We start from the raw sequence: 18,303 nt of genomic DNA, 5'->3' as shown, positions 1-18,303 counted from the left end.
TATAAGGAAACCACGTACATCTGGTCATATACAGCACCGTGCATGTAAATATCATTAATATCAAGTGGTGGAAACCCACTCATTTAGACTTATGGAAACTTTGGTTGCTTTTATTTGGGACGTCTACGTTATGTTCTTTAATTTCTGCTGTTACAGCCATTTCCTTGTCATACTTGCAGAAGCAGTCCTCAAGCAACACAGCTGCCAACAACCTGAAACTCTTGATTCCTCTAAAATAAAATATTATATATATATATGTATATATATTATATATATATACATATATATTTGTTTGCCTTACATTAAATAATCTGATTTATTTGTTTAGTAAAAGCTCTGTAAGTCCATTAAAATGGTCCTTAATTATTTTAAATGTTTTATTTTAAGTTGTTTTTAACTGAGACACAACCTCCCCCCCCCCCCCCCCCCACCCTCTTCCTGACACCACTCCACATGGGAGGAATCACGTGCGGCGATGACGTCACAAACTCAAGGGGGCGGGGCGGAGAGATAAACAAGGAGCTGAGCCAATCAGAGAGCTCGGTGGGACGTGTCTCGGCGGCCAGTCGGGCCTTTATAAAACTTTAGCCTGCCTCGAATCGGACAAGCTCAGTTTCCACTCGGGAGTTGGACCGTGAATAGAATACAGTAAGTTTGTACATTTTGTTTTTACTCGCTTTGGCCTAAACAAATTATATATATGTATTTATTTATATATTCAACGCTTAAATCCAGAGTGTGGAAAAACACGTCTGGATATTCGTCCCACAGGAGGATCCACCGCCGGTGTCCGTTGGGAAAAATATATATTTAAGCTAATATATCGTCTTAATGTATGTTATCGTTTTAAATCTATCTGTATTTGTGTTGCTACCTTACGTAATGTGCCATCTTGTTTCACTCGGCTCGGTCTTTGTCTCCTGTAGCCCGACGTTACATCAGCCAAAGATCATCTATTTCACAACGTTTACTGATTAATATTCGGGGAAATAAATCTCCGTTTTCTGACACTCTGCCAGTTAAAAAGCTTTATTTGTCTTTAGCTTTTCTTTGTATTTCCCTTTTATCTGGGTGGGTTTCAGGATTAATGAAGTTGTCCTCGACCTAACGGACCCGGAACCACGTTACCCCCCACCACACACACACACACACACACACACACACCTACTGTCATGTCATAATGTGTAATAATCACCATTAGTTTGGTTTATTCCTGACTATTTGACCCATCTAGTGTCGCTGTCTTTACATTTTTTTATGGCCGAGTGGTCGGGAAGCTAATGTGTCGGGAGCGCGCATTGCAGCGGGGCACGCGCTTCTTGACGAGTCCCAGGAGCAAAAAGAACAAACTGTACTAAAGACCTCCAGAATAAAGGAGTGGAGTGACGTAACGCGTTCCCCGAAGATTATTATGGGGTTTCATGGAAGCCTCGGGGCCTGCAATGCATCCTGGGAAGTTGAGTCTTAATTGTTTTTTCTCTCCTGTAGGAAGCAACAATGCTGCCCCTCCTGGTGTTGACCGTGTGCCTCGGCACGGCCCTCTCTGCCCCCAGTCTGGACCCCCAGCTGGACGACCACTGGGATCTGTGGAAGAACTGGCACAGCAGGAAGTACCACGAGGTAATGGATTGTTTTTGGTCTGCAAATTAATCCCACAACAATTTAAATATCTTGTTGTTTTGCAGAAGGAGGAGGGCTGGAGGAGGATGGTGTGGGAGAAGAACCTGAAGAGGATCGAAATGCACAACCTGGAGCACTCGATGGGCTCTCACTCCTACAGCCTGGGCATGAACCATTTTGGAGACATGGTGAGACACACACACACACACACAACTGTGTCTCACCTGGACACTCGTGTCAGGGTCTTTTTGAGGGTCTGGAAGACAAAAAACTAATTAATTTTGATCCATTTTCCATTATAAACATTATGCATATTAAATATATTCATGAAAAGGAATCTGGTACTCGCACTTAAACTTTATAAACTCTTCTTCTCGAGTCAAAATCTCCTCTTCCTCCTCCCGCAGACCAACGAGGAGTTCAGGCAGCTGATGAACGGCTACAAGCACAAAGCGGAGAGGAAGTTCACGGGGTCCCTGTTCATGGAGCCAAACTTCCTGGAGGCCCCGCGCGCCGTAGACTGGAGGGATAAGGGCTACGTCACCCCCGTCAAGGACCAGGTAAAGGACTCTTCCATGTCCAATTGGTATTTTATAAACTAGGAAAACAACCCATTATGAACTGATATGTGACAGTTTGAGTCTTTAATCGTCCCAAAAATGGACTTTAATGAAAAGTAAAACACAAACCAGGTCAGTTGTTATTTACGTAAACGCAGGCTTTAATTTTTATATATTTATTTTGATTTTACAAATTAACCAGACAGAACTTTTAAGGATACTATACAGAGGGAAAGGAGAAATAAAAGGGTAAAACGGAGCAAACAAGATAAAATCACAGCAAATATCTCATCACCAGTCTGACATAACGGGCTCTTATTGTGAAGGCCACGTCTACAGGAAACGCAACAACAGCTGTTCAGTAAACATTCATATTCCCCCAAAGTAAATGTTTAGCTCGCACAGAAAGATCAGATGGCTGCTCGCAGTTTGTTTTTGTTCTCTGGCTCCGCCCCCTTCCCCCCCCTCTCTGACTCTACAGTCGGTTCAGAAGCTCATCAACAGCCTGTAAACTGAAACCGGCTTATGCATTAGAGCAAAGTGCAACTTCCACTTTAGTATTTATTTATAGGAGCAGAGTGCCTTTCATAGCTGGAGTGGAGCTGAGAAATATTAAGATTTTTAAAGAGGAAGAGTTAAAAGGAAATCCAACTTTTATTTTCTGACTGGCAGTGTTCTGCATGTTCTCTCATGTTAATGTTTCTTTCCCCGTTAATGTTTTATTCTCAGTCGTCTCTGTATTTATTTATACATCACATTAATATGTGATGTATAAACTATATACACAGTTTTTAATTGTTTATCAAAGTTTAGGAATCCAGAGATAAAACTAACCAACCAGCAAATCTAAGGAATCTGACATTTTCTGAATGGATTCAACGTTCCGAGTCACGAGTCCGATATTCAAGAGAATATCGGCAACAAAATGGCCGACGTCAGGAAAGAGACAACATTACGAAAAACTATAAAACTGTTATTTGTCAAAAGGGGAACTCTTTCATCGTAACCATTGATACTGACTGTCTCTCTCTCGCAGGGCCAGTGTGGCTCCTGCTGGGCCTTCAGCACCACCGGGTCCCTGGAGGGTCAGCACTTCAGGAAGACCGGCACCCTGGTGTCGCTGAGCGAGCAGAACCTGGTGGACTGCTCACGGCCCGAGGGCAACGAGGGCTGCGACGGCGGCCTGATGGACCAGGGCTTCCAGTACGTGAAGGACAACCAGGGCCTGGACTCGGAGGAGTCGTACCCCTACGTGGGCTCGGTGAGGAACTCTAAGGTAGTGGTCTGACTTTAAGGTTACATGAAGGACTTCGCTTCCTTTTTAATAGGTGTGAAAAACATCTGCGTTTTAAAAAGTCTTAACATTCCTAAAAAATATAGATTTCTTTTTTTTGTAAGACAGCATTTCAAAAAACTAAATCGCTTATATTCAAGCCTCTTTTAGGACTTAATGATCACTTAATAAGAACAATTATAATAAAAAGAGAAATTATATGTATACACACTTTTTTTTAGAAACAATTCTAGATTTCTTTTCTTGCATTAAAAGAAAGTGTGTGTATCTATATATGTTATATTATTTAAAAAAATAATATATATATATACACACACAGGAAAAGATATATATATATACGTTACTTTTTTTATTATTTCTGGAACAATCCAGATAAGAGAAAAAAAGTACTGTCGTGAAATTGTTTGTTTAAAAAAAATCTAACTTTTTAAAAAGATGATCAAACTAATTTTAATTGACATTAAAGTGTTGCAGCTTTTCTCTCGTGTGGCATTCAAATGATAAAAAGCAGTTTGCATCACCTTTGATCTCTTATTGATCCGTGATCACATTGTGGTCCGTCCCGCTCACCCTCCTCCTCCAGGACACCCTGCCGTGTCACTATGACCCGACCTTCAACGCGGCCAACGACACCGGCTTCGTGGACGTGCCGTCCGGTAAGGAGCACGCCCTGATGAAGGCCGTGGCCGCCGTGGGGCCCGTCTCCGTCGCCATCGACGCCGGACACGAGTCTTTCCAGTTCTACGAGTCGGGTCAGTTCCAGACACCAGAGTCTTTTTTATTATTACAGTTTTATTTTGTGTTTTCTCTGGAACTAACTGGGGGCCGGGTTCTTCTTTATTTATAGGGATCTACTTTGAAAAGGCGTGCAGCAGCAAGGATCTGGACCACGGCGTGCTGGTGGTGGGTTACGGCTTCGAGAGAGAGGATGTGGACGGGAAGAAGTTCTGGATCGTGAAGAACAGGTGTGTGGAAAACCCGCTATGTCTGCAGAATTACGGTTTACTACTACCTGAACAGATGGAAGGACGAGGAGAGGGTATCTCAATTTGCAACAACAAAAATACATGTATATATATTACTTAATAATAAATAGAAAGAAATAATAAATGGAAAATAACTTCATAAATAATTCAGATTAAAAGATAACTTTTTTAGATGTATAATTATTTTTCTCATAATATAATTACAAACATTTATATATTTTAATTCTTATTATATATAGATATATAATCTTTTAAAAATAGAATTTAAAAAATGTCATGTATATATATTTCTTTTAATGAAGAAAAAATTTCGTGTATGTACAGGACTGTCTCAGAAAATTAGAATATTGTGATAAAGTTCTTTATTTTCTGTAATGCAATTAAAAAAACAAAAATGTCATGCATTCTGGATTCATTACAAATCAACTGAAATATTGCAAGCCTTTTATTCTTTTAATATTGCTGATTATGGCTTACAGCTTAAGAAAACTCTAAAATCCTATCTCATAAAATTTTAATATTTCCTCAGACCAAGTAAAAAAAAAGATTTATAACAGCTGAGTGTTTGTCAAGGCTCAGGAAACCCTTGCAGGTGTTTCGAGTTAATTAGACAATTCAAGTGATTTGTTTAATACCCTACTAGTATACTTTTTCATGATATTCTAATATTTAGAGATAGGATATTTGAGTTTTCTTAAGCTGGAAGCCATAATCAGCAATAAATCAGAATAAAAGGCTTGCAATATTGCAGTTGATTTGTAATGAATCCAGAATGCATGACATTTTTGTTTTTTTAATTGCATTACAGAAAATAAAGAACTTCATCACAATATTCTAATTTTCTGAGACAGTCCTGTATATATTTCCTTATAATTAAAAATATAGATATACAACTGTTTTAATTTTAATGAAGCGAAAAATATGTATATATATATTATAAGAGGCTTAAATATAATTTATTTAGATTTAAATCGGTGATGGGCGATTTGCTGATATGTTCATAATTGTAACTATTAGTAAAATACACTTTTTTTTTTTTTACAAACGAGCGTAATATTTCAATTTTATTCTATATTCGATTGTTATTTATATGTCTGTGTTTCCTGTGCTGCAGCTGGGGTGTGAAGTGGGGCGACCAGGGCTTCATCTACATGTCCAAAGACAGGAAGAACCACTGCGGCATCGCCACGGCGGCCAGCTACCCGCTCGTCTGAGCGCCGCGCGGCGCCGCGGCATTACAGCTTTGATTTTAATTGCAATATTTTTATTTTGGATGAAAGCCACGACGGCGGTGAGATTGCACAATGTTTTTATGAGGAACACACTGTTGTTGGTTTTAGGGGAAATTGCACCATTTCTGTTTTTGTTTTTGTTTTTTTGGCTGGTTTTCTGCCAGTTTTTATTTGAATCAAATAGATTTTTAGTGTTTTAATTATGTGTACATATGCGTCTGCTACTTGGCGAGTGATGGAGGAACACTCGCTTCGGTCATTGTAAATGATTCTTGATTTGTACTTTTACTGTGATCAATTAAAGTTGTGAAACGCTAGTTTGGCTGTTTGGGACTTTTTTTTAAACTTCTTGATGAAGTTTTTACTAAATGTCTTTTTTAAGTTTAGTTTTTTCAGTACAAAGTCGCTATATAAATGCATATTCTATTAATATATTAGCTTAAACAATATATTTCCTGTATTGACAATATTAGTGATTTGTGGATCAATGTCACGACACAATACTAACAGACTGAGTTCTGGACCGGCTTGTTGTTAATCCCACGTGGTCCTCGGGTCACATGGTCTCATCAGCAGCTCCCTGATGATTGGATTATTGATTCTTTAACAATGCAGTTTATTTATAAGGAAACAAGTCGGTTCTTTATGGAAAGTACACGAGTCCTGAAGCCACAAGGTGGTAACTATGAACCCATTATCCATACCGCTTCATCCTCATTCGGGTCGCAGGGCGCTGGAGCCGATCCCAGCTGAGATAGAGCGAAGGCAGGGGACACAATGGACAGGCCGCCAGTCCATCTCAGGGCACACAGAGACACACAACCATACCTATGGGCAATTTAGACATCAATTAACCTGACGGCATGTCTTTGGACTGGGAGGAAGCCGGAGAACCCAGAGGGAACCCAGAGGGAACCCACGCTGCCACGGGGAGAACATGCTGCCTCCACACAGAAGAACCGCCCCAACCGGGAATTTAACCCACGGCCTTCTTGCTGTGAGGCGACAGTGCTAGCCACTTCACCACCGTGCACCATTAAGTCGAAATGACTAGCTGACTTCCTTTAATGATATTATTGATATCTTATGTTTAAATCAATTGTCTAATCGTTCATGTACTCACAGATACAGTTTCAATAATGCTGCTCAACTTCTCCCATGTCCGTGTTTAAGGGGAAAAGATAACAATTAACATAACTATTGGGGCACAAAATGAGTTGGTTGACAAATTAACTAGAAAATGCATTAAATGAGATGCAAAGCTGGGAACAAATCTGAAAATGTTTTAATCTCTTAATAGAAAGAGAGCTTAAAAGACATGAGCCAATCAGAAGAGTTGCTGAGATTTGTGTGCAAAATTAACATTTTTATGATGGAATATTCAATTATTTTTCCTAACATTTTACAAATCTGAATAATAACGATGACGTTAAACAAATTGTGTGTACATTTTGATGCAAACATATATTCCTGTGTGTCCAGGCTGATAAGCAGAACAAACAGAGCTGTAAGACTTGCGCAACCTGAGAATAAAGAGAAAGTAAAGAAACACTTTGTCTCCGCTCTGACAGACTTTAGGTTTCATAATAAAAAGTTTTGACAAGCTGCTCCAAAAACAATGAAGATGAAACTCATGGTAACAATGGAGGTTTTTTATTTAACTTTTAAATAATGTAAAAATAAGACATGAATTGAAATTTTTTAAATATTATATATATATATATATATTAATGGGAATCTAAATTTGATAATTTTGGAGAAAAAAAGATGGAATAAGACGGCTTGTGACCTGACACAGAAAATAGAGGCAAAACGAGTGAAAGCGTAAAAACTTTATCAAACACGTCAATTTCAGGATTTTAAACAAACTGAGAAACAAGTTAACTTTAAATCTTTTATCATGTGGTTTTAAAGGTATTGTTTAATGACTTTTTAAATGTCCCGATACAGCTCAAATGTACGAAAAGCTTTAGATCACATAAAAAAACCCACGATGCTAATTAAGTACAATTAAGCAAATATTTGTAATTTTCTAGAACCGTCGCAAAAATACCAATGTATTTTATATTATACATATTTATAATATAAATAATTGATATAATATATATATATAAATAATATATCCATATAAATAATTGATATATTATTATATATATGAATATATATATATAATATAAATAATTGATATAATATATATGTTTATAATATAAATATATATAAATAATATCTATATTACATTATATATATATGAATAATACATATATATAATATAAATAATTGACATAATATATATATATAAATAATATATATATATAATATATAAATTATATATATATATTGTTTTACTCTAGTAAATATATATATATATTATATATAAATATAAATGTCATATATATAATATAATATATCAATTATATATATATTTACTGGTACTTCTTGACGAAGGTCAGGTACTCGTTGACGTCCTCGGAGGATCCGACCACGAAGGGCACCCTCTGGTGGAGGGTCTGGGGCTGGACGTCCAGCACCCTCTGGGTGCCCGTGGTGGCCACGCCCCCCGCCTGCTCAATGAGGAAGGCGATGGGGTTGCACTCGTACAACAGCCGCAGCTTTTGGGAAAGAAGGATTACAGAAAGACACGCGTATTAAATATATGAACGGGGTCGTTGTTTTTCAGTGAAAGTTTATTTGTACATTTGTAACGACACAAACAGTTTATATTTTCCCTTTTTTTATTTAGAAATTTGGAAGAGATATGTGAATATTACCGGCAAGGGTCGCCGTATCGCTCAGTTCATGACTTAAAAAACACGCTATGGGGGGAAATCAGGTGGAAGTAGATATTCTGGAGCCCGTTTTTATTCACTATTCATCGGAAACAAGATTTTATTTCTGTGTTTTTCAAATTTTATCCTTCCGAATCTTTGATGAGAATCGGTGCAGAGCTGAAGTTTTAAACCCTTTAAAAAAAATGTTTTACTTTTTGGAAGTGGCCTAAAAGAAAATGATTTAAATGTTTTTTAATCCTTCAGCATGCTTTATAAATAAACCTCCTGGCCTTTATGTCCATTGTGTCACACGTACAGCTGAAGGTCGGCTGAAGGTCGTGACTCGTGACCGTCATGCTTTCATGTTTCTTTGAGGACAAAGAACAACAAGGAAGCGGGTGAGAGGTTGTCGTTGTTGTTGTTTTTGTTTACATTTTATGATCAGGTCTTAATCTGTCCCGGGCACCTCTGGCCTCGGGTTACAGTCCTGCGTCTTCGAGGTTGTGTAACTCGGAGACTCGGCTGCAGCCGGTTCTCTAACAAACCGGTTCATACTGGTTTCACACCTTCTCACCTCAAATACTTGGCTTTGAATTAGGGAACAACTCGTTTGGGGGTTTTGTGTCACATGATGTCGAGCCACAGTTTTATTCACAAGGCGGAGCGACGATTCATTATTATATAGAGTCTTTGAAGACAACTCGTGAATATTTTTTTGTTTTACAGACATGTCCCGGCACTTCAAAATATTCAGGTATAGGAATAATATATATATATATAGAGTTCGACAGGCGTGCATTTATTTTGACGGCGAACCAGGAAGTTATAGGGTTTGTATACGGTCATGGGAAACCTGGAAAAGTCATGGAATAAAAATAAATAAATAATTAAATCCCAAAAGTTTTGGAAGTCATAGAATAAAAATAAATAAATCCTAAAAGTTTTGGAAAAGCCATGGTCCTTATTTTAGGCAATTTACCAAAAACCCATTCAAAAGACCTGTTGAATATATTTAATCGTATTTAAATCTTTCACAGAGGTCAAAGGTCACCTTTCCCTGGGGGCTCTTCTCATTGGCAGGGTACATGAAGATCCCTCCGTAGGCGATGGTGCGGTGAACATCTGAGACCATAGAGCCCACGTAGCGAGCGCCGTAGGGAGCGCTGCCATCCTGCAGGGGGCGCAATGGTGCATTTAAATATTAGTGGGAATATTGTGAGCTAACTGTAACTAGAGCTAACTGTAACTAGAGCTAACTGTAACTAGCTATAACTTGAGCTAAGCTAGAAGTTAGCCAGCTAACTGTAGCTTGGTTGCGTTCTTACATCTAAATGAAAACGTTCAATATAAGGATCCTTCGGATCCAGTCAAAAACATTTTGTGTTTGATAATTGATTATTTTAAGGGCGGTTGTCTAAAACAATCATTATCCAAAGTTACTTATTTAATAATCCAGAAATCCAGATGGCTTTCGGCTAAACTTAAACCACGAACGTGACATAACACTGTTTTGTGTTTTAACCACTTGCTCTTCATTTCCCGTTGTGATTTCCCCAGAAAATAAATATTTAAATCTGAACAAATATTAAACAAGAATCACTGGAGGAAATTAAGTGTTTTTTTAAGAGACGCAAACGCGTCTATTTACATAAATAAATATATATATAATTGTTTTACTCTACTTTACTGTACTGTACAGGACAACACTCTGTTCACTATGAACCAGACACTTTAAAGCAGCTCAGTGTGAGTTGTTTTTGTTCAGATCGGCAAAACAAACAAACAGGCGGGTCGAAGTCCGTCTGCAGCGTCATACTTTAATCCACACAGACCAAAGTATTTCATGATTTAAAAAGAGCTTCTTAATGATCTTCATCTAAACTTTAATGTATTTATATTGAAGGGAACTGAGAGCAGAAAGTGAGTTTTCATGTTGAGACCGGCAACGTGACGCAGAGTCATGTGCTGAGTCACCAGGAGGGAGTGGTGCCCAGGTGTGTGTGTGTGTGTGTGTGTGTGTGTGCGTGTATGTGCATGTGTGTGTGTGTGTGTTTCCCCAAAACAGTTCCTCCCACACTGCTCACTTCTTTAGAAACTCACATGCAGCAGCTGCACGGAACGTCCTCAAATAAAAAGGAGAAGAAGAATGCAAAACAAAAAAAGCAGAGTTTGGGAAAGTTATGTTCGAAAAATTAACTTTAAAAAAATAAATGCCACACATGAATGTTCTTTAAGCTTCAGTATTCATGTCAAATTGACTTTCTTATTTAATGCAAACTACTCCGATTTTACTTTGATGTTGTGTCTCTGGTGGTTTAATAAAGTACTGCCAAATACTCCTGGAAAAAATAGATAAATAGTTATTATAATATCATCTTTTTTTTCCTAATTTTCCTAGACTTTTACCAACGATATTTCAACACACACGTCTAAACTTGAGGCAGGACTCGTCATGTGTCGCAGCTTCTTTTATTTTAAGGATGTCTACAGTTCTTAAAACGTCTCTAAAGAGAAATGACGTCATTTTAAACTTGTCGTTTTTCGGCTTTTTTAATTTGTGCTTTTACACATTTTCTTATGGTGAAAAGTGAAATAATGTTCAAGAATCTGGCGATGGACTTTATTTCCAGAACAAACACGACATGTCGAGTTAATTTAGAAAAAGGAAAGAAAAGGAGACGTTTGAGATTTTCTGGTATAAACATTTCGTTTTTAAAGTACCCGTGTACCGCAGTCTCCACCGTCCTGACCAACAACATGGGGCCCAGACGGTCAGCTGACTCAGGAAGACATTCTGCCGACTCAGCACTTCTGACGGGCGAAGTTCGCCCGGTCGCCAGGAAACGTGACGAGTCAGAAATATGCAATCCTCTATTTTTATATTCACTTCTTATCATTTACAGTCAATGTTTTAGAGGGAAACCCCACTTAAAGTCCTCTTTAATCTGATTTCTTATTTACAGAACTTTAAATCCATCTACTAATAAACATGCGTTGCTTGTTTACAGTATTGATGATGTTAATATAAAGTTTGCACGTTTGAACAGTGACATCATCACGATGTGTAACAACACTCTGTCGTCCTCTGATGGATCGTAAAGTTTTATTTTGGCTTCGGAAATAGAACAAATGTGTCAACTAAAGTTTTCTAGTTACAAACCGGTTGATGACTCATCGTCATGTGACACTGAACTCATCACGCAGCAGCACAACCTCCTGTATGTGTGTATGTGTGTGTATATATGTATGTGTGTGTGTATATATATATATAAATATCTATGTGTGTGTATGTATATATATATATGTGTGTGTTTATATATATATATGTGTGTATATGTTTGTGTGTGTATGTATATGTTAGTGTGAGTGTGTGTGTGTGTATGTGTATGTGTTTATTGTGCCCGTTTCGTGAAAGCGGCGCAGTGGGTCTGCGGTGCTCGCTGCTCTCTAACCTCCGGATACTTCTTGTGCTGGAGGTACTCGTTGATGGAGGGGTGGAAGTATTTGGCGTAGCCCTCGTTCAGACTGTAGATCTTTCCCCTCGGCTTCATCTTCACGTTCTTCTCCGTCAGGATGAACTCGCCGATGGCCTGCAGGAATACATCGATGTTGTTTTGGGAATATGTGGAAATGCAAGTCAAACTTTACTCCACAAAAAGTGAGGAAAAACAACCAAAACTTTCGATGTTTTCCCTCAAACGGAGTCTAAAATCAAGCAGGAGTAAAATCCTGAAGGATTGCCTCTTTAAAATTATGAAAATATGACATTATAAAAAAGGAAAAACAACAACACACAAGATACGAGACAAGTGGCCAATGAAAAAGGGTGTTCTGGGTTTATGGGTCGTTTCTCAAATAAAAGCTGCTATAAAAGCTCATAAACGTAATAGAAAAATATAGAAAGCAGGGAAACCCCTAGCAGCGAAGTCACTCACGGGGTCCAGCATGAAGAAGTGGAGGCCGGCCCCGGTGCTGAGGGCCACCAGCGTGGCGCTGCCGTACAGCGCGTAGCCCGCACACACAATGTGGTTCCCGGTCTGCAGGGCGTCTTTCTCCGTGGGCTCCCCCTCCGACACCTGGACCACAAAACACAAAGAATAAAGGTTTAAGACCCAATAAGAGTGAGAAAGATAATCTGCTATTATACGAGGATATCACAGTTTCAGTGTAGATTCAGAGAAACTTGCAAGAAAAGGAAAACAAATTCTATATATGTCACGGTGCTATTAGAGTGGACCCAAAAGCACGACTCAGACAGGAGTAACAAAGATTACTGTCTTTGGTTGGAAACAGGCTGGGTCAAAACCGGGAGATCAGTCGAAGAAGCAAACAAGTCCAAAAAGGGGCGGGGCAGAGAATCAGAGGTCAGGGCAGGCAGGGTCAGAACAGGCAGGTCAGGAATATACTCTAGTAACGCTGGAGAACTTGGCACTAAAACACAAGACAATCTGGCAGAGGACAAGTGGAAGTGAGGGAGCTAAATAGTGAGGGACTAATGAGGGGATGGGCTGCAGGTGAGAAGGGCGTGAGGACCAGGTGAAGGGAATGAGGGACTAACGAGGTGATCAGAGGCAGGTGAGGGGAGTTGGATTGACGAGATGGTGTGACAGGATGAAAACAACTATTACAAAAAGGAAGGCGTGGAGCTAAACTGTTACAATATATGTATAATATCTACACTTACAAAAATTTAAAGATACGACTACTATTACTAAATTAAACCTATCGCAGATCTATGTTTGTACATTTATTGCATGATTTCTCTGATAGTATGGAGGACAGAAAATGACATAAGTATAAATAAATAAATAAATGCATGAATAAATCCAGGAATGAATAAATAAATGCTTAAATAAATGTATAAATACTCCCCCAGCTCATTTGCATAAAAGGACACATAAATTCACTTAAATAAATACGCTTAAATAAATGAAGAAATACAGAAATGTAGAAATAGATTTATTTAATGATGTCCTGTTTAGGTGTAACTTGTATTTATGTATTTATTTATTCCTTTATTATTTATTTCTACATTTATTTAAGCATTTATTTATTTATTCCTGTATTTATTTCTGCATCTATTTAAATATTTATTTATTTATTCATGCATTTATTCATGCATTTATTTATTTATTAATTTATACTTAAGTCATGTTCTGTCCTTCATATAGTTGGACCAACAGAAAGTACTTAACCCTCCTGTTACCTTTACATTTACTAACATATTTTACCCTCGGGGTCAATTTGACCCCAGCAATTAAAACCTCCAGAAAATTATTAGAATTAATATTGTTTCCCAAGTTTAAGTGTGAGGTACTTTATGTTTGTTTGTTTACTACCTAAATAGCCCTTTAAATATATAAAAAAGTTGATATTTCTAATATGTTTGACAGTGAAAAACAGCCTGGGGTCAAATTGACCCCAAGGAACACCGACATTAAACATTGAATGGGGTCAAATTGACCCGAAAGGTAACAGGAGGGTTAAATGACTGAAACTCACATTAGCTGGTCAGCAGTGCCCCCTGGTGTCTACAGCGTGTTACTGCACCCGAGTACATTTCCTTTTATATAACATGTTTTCTGATACATATATTCTATATATTATTTTCTGAAACTCACAGTCTTATGCATACACATGATTATACTTATTAATATATATTTAAACATTATGATGTCTTTCATTTTAAACTTTTTTTTAAATATCGAATATTTGTTGCTTTTAATGTATTTTTTATTGTTTATTTGACGCATTCAACCTTTTTTTGAACAATGAACTGCTGATTTGTAGTCAAATAAAATTTTATTAAATGTAATCGGTCCTCGTTAGTGAAATAAAAACGTTCAGGGGAAAGAAATTCACAACGATAATCATCATCAGATCATCGTTTCTGAGCGTTTCTAGAGCAATACATGCTTTATTTTATCATTTAAATGTCTGGAATGATCCTCATGAACTTGAACCCCTTTTTAAACAAATAATAATAAAACCATGTATCCTCATAAGTCATAACAGTAAATATGAGCACTCACCCGTTTGTAGATGGCAAATATGGTGCCGATAGAAGCCAAGCAGTCGATGTTACTGGATCCGTCCAGAGGGTCAAAACACACCACATACTTCCCCTGTGAGGAGAAACTCATTATTATTATTATTATTATTATTATTATAGTATTCACTATTAGATGTTCCACTACATACTTAAACAAATACAACATAAATATTTTAAAAAATAGGAATTATTACATATATTATTATTGATAGACAATTTCATATTTCTAGTCTATTTCTATATAAATACAGACAAACATTAATATATTAGTTTACACTGTATTATTACATATTTTATTATTAATATACTATCTCAGATTTCTATTATATTTATACAAACATTCATATATTAGTTTATTCTATAATATTACACATGTTATTATTTAAATACTATATCATATTTCTATATTAATACAAACATTAATATAATATATTAGCTTATACTGTATTGTTACATATTTTATTATTTATATACTATTATATTTCTATATTAATACAAATATTCAGATAATATATTAGTTTATACTGTATTATTACACATTTTATTTATATACTATATCATATTTCGATATTAATACAAACAAACATTAATATAATATATTAGTTTATATTGAATTATTTAAATACTATCTCATTTATATTATATTTCTATATTAATACAGACAAACATTAATATAATATATTAGTTTAAACTGTATTAGTTATATACTATCTCATGTTTCTATTATATTTCTATATTAATACAAACAAAAATTAATATAAAATATGTTTATATTGTATTATTTATATACTATCTCATATCTATTATATTTCTATATTAATACTCACATTATATATTATTCTGAATCTTATTAGATGACTAAGCACAAAGCCACTTCATTTACATAATTAACGTACAACACAGGTCACATGTGCTGTATTTAAACTGCATTATGTCATTTTCACTCTAATTGATCTTGATTTATTCATTCTAGTCTATATCTAACGAATCTTAAAATCAATAGATCAATAGATCAATAACCCCGGTCACTCGCCCTCTTGTCCTTGGGCGTGACGATGAGCTCGCGGTTCTCCTCCGACACCATGCAGCAGGTCCCGTAGGACGCCTGCAGCATGTTGATGACCAGCTGGTTGGACAGCACGTCCAGCTTCTTCACGTCGTCGCCCGTCACGTTCACTGAGCCCGCCAGGCCCTGCCTGAGTGGACCAATCAATCAATCAACCAATCAGTCAACCAATCAGTCACTCATCAGCCAATCAACGAGCAGTTTACAGCTTTTCATTCCCGTCCTGTGCAGTGAAAACCTTCCAATGTGTTGTTGATGTGTTTGTTGCAGAGTGATGTGTGGCTAAGCTCCTCCCACTTCTTAAGATAAATAAACTAATACAAATAAAAAAAGCCTCATCACAACATAGCTTTTCTTTTTTAATGAGGTCCTCATTTTTATATATATATAGATATATATATATATCTATATATATATATTATATATACATACTATATATATATGATATAAGACTACACTCAGGAGTGGACAGTTATTATTTAAATGATTGAATCTTTCATGCAATCTATTCATTACTATCCTTTTTTGTTGTTGTTATAAACAAATAAACATAATAAACACAGTTATAAACAAATAAACACAAGGAACACAGTTATAAACTAATAATAAACACAGTTACAAACTAATAAACATAAACACATAGTTATAAACAAAAAGACATAGAACAAGACGGATTAAAAGAAACTAAAAGTTAAAAGAAAAGTGACTAGAGTTAATTTAAGAAACATGGACATGTTTGGGAACCTGACTCCATTTCATATTTAAAAGCAGTACGAGGTTCAGTTCTCTGAGGCCAAACTCATCTAAGATAGCATGTTGCACGCCCCCCCCCACACACACACCCCCCTTCCCCCTACCAGCTGCTCGGAGCTGATCTTGACCTCTGACCTCTGAGCCGAGGGACGCAAAGCAAGCCAAGTAGTAACTTTTTTAAATGAAAGATTAACATCTGTACATTAGTCTTGGATATATGTACATATATACACATATATATGTTTAACACACTGGTCCGTGGCTCGGGTCACTCACAGGTGGTTGAGGCCGGCCTTGCGCACCGCGGAGGAGATGGCCTTCACGGCGGTCAGGATGGCGTTGATGAGCTGCGTCAGCTCGCCGGTGGAACCTTTCGCCTGGCGACCCGTCTCGATGACGAACCGGGTCAGGGTCCACACGTCGGTGTCGAAGGCTGACTGGTCCGACATGCTAGTTCCTCCTGGTTTCTCCTGGTTTCTCCTGGTCCCTCCTGGTTCCTCCTGGTCCTCCTGGGCCCCCTTACTTCCTTACTCCTACGCGGGCGGCAGAGTTGACGGGCGGCGAGCGAGCGACCTCATCACTGGGCAAAGGGGAGCTATTTTTGTGTGTGTGTGTTTGTGGAAGGGTGAGTTGGGGTGTCAGATGTCAGTAGTAGAGATAAGCCACGCCCCTTTATTCATTTACGGTGGCGAGCCGCCCGCCGCCTCTACAGAGGGACTACTTTTTGTGGATACACTTTAATTTTCAAAATAAAAGATGCAGATAAAAGAGTTTTAATGACAGTTAAGTTCAGTTTTATATGTTGCAGGAGAAAAAGAAGAATGAAGGAAGAAGGAAGGACAAGAAGAAAGAAATAAAGAAGAAAGAGGGAAAGAAGGAAGGAGAAGAAGAAAGAGTAAGAAGAAGAAAGAAAGAAGGAATAAGAAGAAAGAAGAAGGAAGAGGGAAAGAAAGAAGGAATACAAAGGAAGAAAGAAGAAGGAAAGGAAGAAGAAGGAATGAGAAGAAGGAAGAAGGAATGAGAAGAAGAAAGAAGGAATGAGAAGAAAGAAAGAGAAGAAAGAAAAATAAGAAGAACAAGGATCAAGAAGGAAGGAGGAAGAAGGAGTAAAGAAGAAGGAAGGAAGGAGGAAGAAGGAAGGAAGAAGAAGGAAGGAGGAAGGAGGAAGCCCACCAGCAGCTTGAGTGCTTAAAGGTCACGAGGACTCTGAGCCGACCTTTCTCTTAAAGGTCGGCTCAGAGTCGTCTGGATTAAGTTTCTCATGACTTGTCGAACTCTTCAACGTCTAAACCTGCAAAGGAGTTTATTTAAAGTCTTCACTTCCCCCAAAAAACACAAACATTATAATGAAGACATAATTAAATGATTCAAAGTCTCTGTTTAGTCAATTAAATGGATTTTAAGTGCTGCAAACCAACTTCTGATGGAACAAATGATGTTAGCATTTATATTTCCTGAACTGAAGCTTCCGATGAGAAATGCATTGTGGGAAACATGTGACACAGTACAGGAAGCTGTTCTTATTCAACCATTTATTATATTCTCATTCAACTTTATTCCTGTTTCTGTTCTTTTGATCGTAGGTCCGGTCGAAACTTATTCTCCATTTGAAAGTGGACTTTGTAACTCAAATATATATATATATTAGGGCTGTGAAACGATTACAATTTTTAATCAGGTTAATCACAGGTTTCTGTGGATTAATCATGATTAATCACATATATACATTTACAGGGCTCTCAAGACAGGCAAGAGCTCCGAGAAGAGTTGTTGACGGGGGGACGGGGGGGGGGTGCAAGTGACTTTTTTTTCGTCCCGCACATGAAAAAATATATATATATATATAAAAATACATGTAAAAAATATTAATAAATAATAAATAAAACACACACACATATATATATATATGAAGAAAAATAATAATATATATTAGGGCTGTCAGCGTTAACGCGTTAATCTACGCGATTAATTT

At 37.3% G+C, this 18,303-nt stretch overlaps 2 protein-coding genes and 1 long non-coding RNA gene across 4 annotated transcripts; 1 reads left to right on the top strand and 2 right to left on the bottom strand.

Moving 5' to 3' along the window:
- Positions 1 to 542: 542 nt before the first annotated feature.
- ctsla (cathepsin La) lies at positions 543 to 6,009 on the top strand. 2 transcript variants are annotated; one of them, XM_056418653.1, is made up of 8 exons: positions 543 to 648; positions 1,489 to 1,620; positions 1,686 to 1,808; positions 2,028 to 2,180; positions 3,217 to 3,441; positions 4,058 to 4,226; positions 4,322 to 4,439; positions 5,575 to 6,009. In XM_056418653.1, the coding sequence occupies exons 2-8, from the start codon at positions 1,498 to 1,500 to the stop codon at positions 5,672 to 5,674; spliced, it is 1,011 nt and encodes a 336-aa protein (XP_056274628.1). In that variant the 5' UTR covers positions 543 to 648; positions 1,489 to 1,497; the 3' UTR covers positions 5,675 to 6,009. The 2 variants fall into 2 exon arrangements, with proteins under 2 accessions (XP_056274628.1, XP_056274627.1); XM_056418652.1 differs by having other exon boundaries at positions 3,217 to 3,456.
- LOC130196474 (uncharacterized) lies at positions 4,398 to 7,870 on the bottom strand. Its single transcript, XR_008832254.1, has 3 exons — positions 6,397 to 7,870; positions 6,201 to 6,272; positions 4,398 to 4,486 (listed from the first exon to the last, which is right to left on the bottom strand). It is a non-coding gene; the product is annotated as an uncharacterized LOC130196474 (long non-coding RNA).
- A 230-nt stretch (positions 7,871 to 8,100) lies between these two features.
- On the bottom strand, positions 8,101 to 16,915 carry fbp2 (fructose-1,6-bisphosphatase 2). Its single transcript, XM_056418654.1, has 7 exons — positions 16,608 to 16,915; positions 15,546 to 15,708; positions 14,493 to 14,585; positions 12,396 to 12,536; positions 11,913 to 12,050; positions 9,512 to 9,631; positions 8,101 to 8,301 (listed from the first exon to the last, which is right to left on the bottom strand). Exons 1-7 carry the CDS (start codon positions 16,778 to 16,780, stop codon positions 8,116 to 8,118), a joined length of 1,014 nt encoding a protein of 337 aa, XP_056274629.1. The 5' UTR covers positions 16,781 to 16,915; the 3' UTR covers positions 8,101 to 8,115.
- Between the last annotated feature and the right edge of the window lie 1,388 nt (positions 16,916 to 18,303).

This window comes from Pseudoliparis swirei, chromosome 7, assembly GCF_029220125.1.
Source record: "Pseudoliparis swirei isolate HS2019 ecotype Mariana Trench chromosome 7, NWPU_hadal_v1, whole genome shotgun sequence".
Lineage (NCBI taxonomy): Eukaryota > Metazoa > Chordata > Actinopteri > Perciformes > Liparidae > Pseudoliparis > Pseudoliparis swirei.
This window is presented reverse-complemented; position numbering and strand designations above follow the sequence as displayed.

Excerpts from the sequence above, each read along its gene's own strand:
- ctsla (XM_056418652.1), top strand. The coding sequence starts at position 1,498 with ATGCTGCCCCTCCTGGTGTTGACCGTGTGCCTCGGCACGGCCCTCTCT. Across the intron at positions 1,809-2,027 it reads TGAACCATTTTGGAGACATG|ACCAACGAGGAGTTCAGGCA; the intron begins GTGAGACACACA and ends CTCCTCCCGCAG. Across the intron at positions 4,440-5,574 it reads TTCTGGATCGTGAAGAACAG|CTGGGGTGTGAAGTGGGGCG; the intron begins GTGTGTGGAAAA and ends CCTGTGCTGCAG.
- fbp2 (XM_056418654.1), bottom strand. The coding sequence starts at position 16,780 with ATGTCGGACCAGTCAGCCTTCGACACCGACGTGTGGACCCTGACCCGG. Across the intron at positions 12,537-14,492 it reads TATTTGCCATCTACAAACGG|GTGTCGGAGGGGGAGCCCAC; the intron begins GTGAGTGCTCAT and ends TTTGTGGTCCAG. Across the intron at positions 9,632-11,912 it reads AGCACAAGAAGTATCCGGAG|GATGGCAGCGCTCCCTACGG; the intron begins GTTAGAGAGCAG and ends CGCCCCCTGCAG.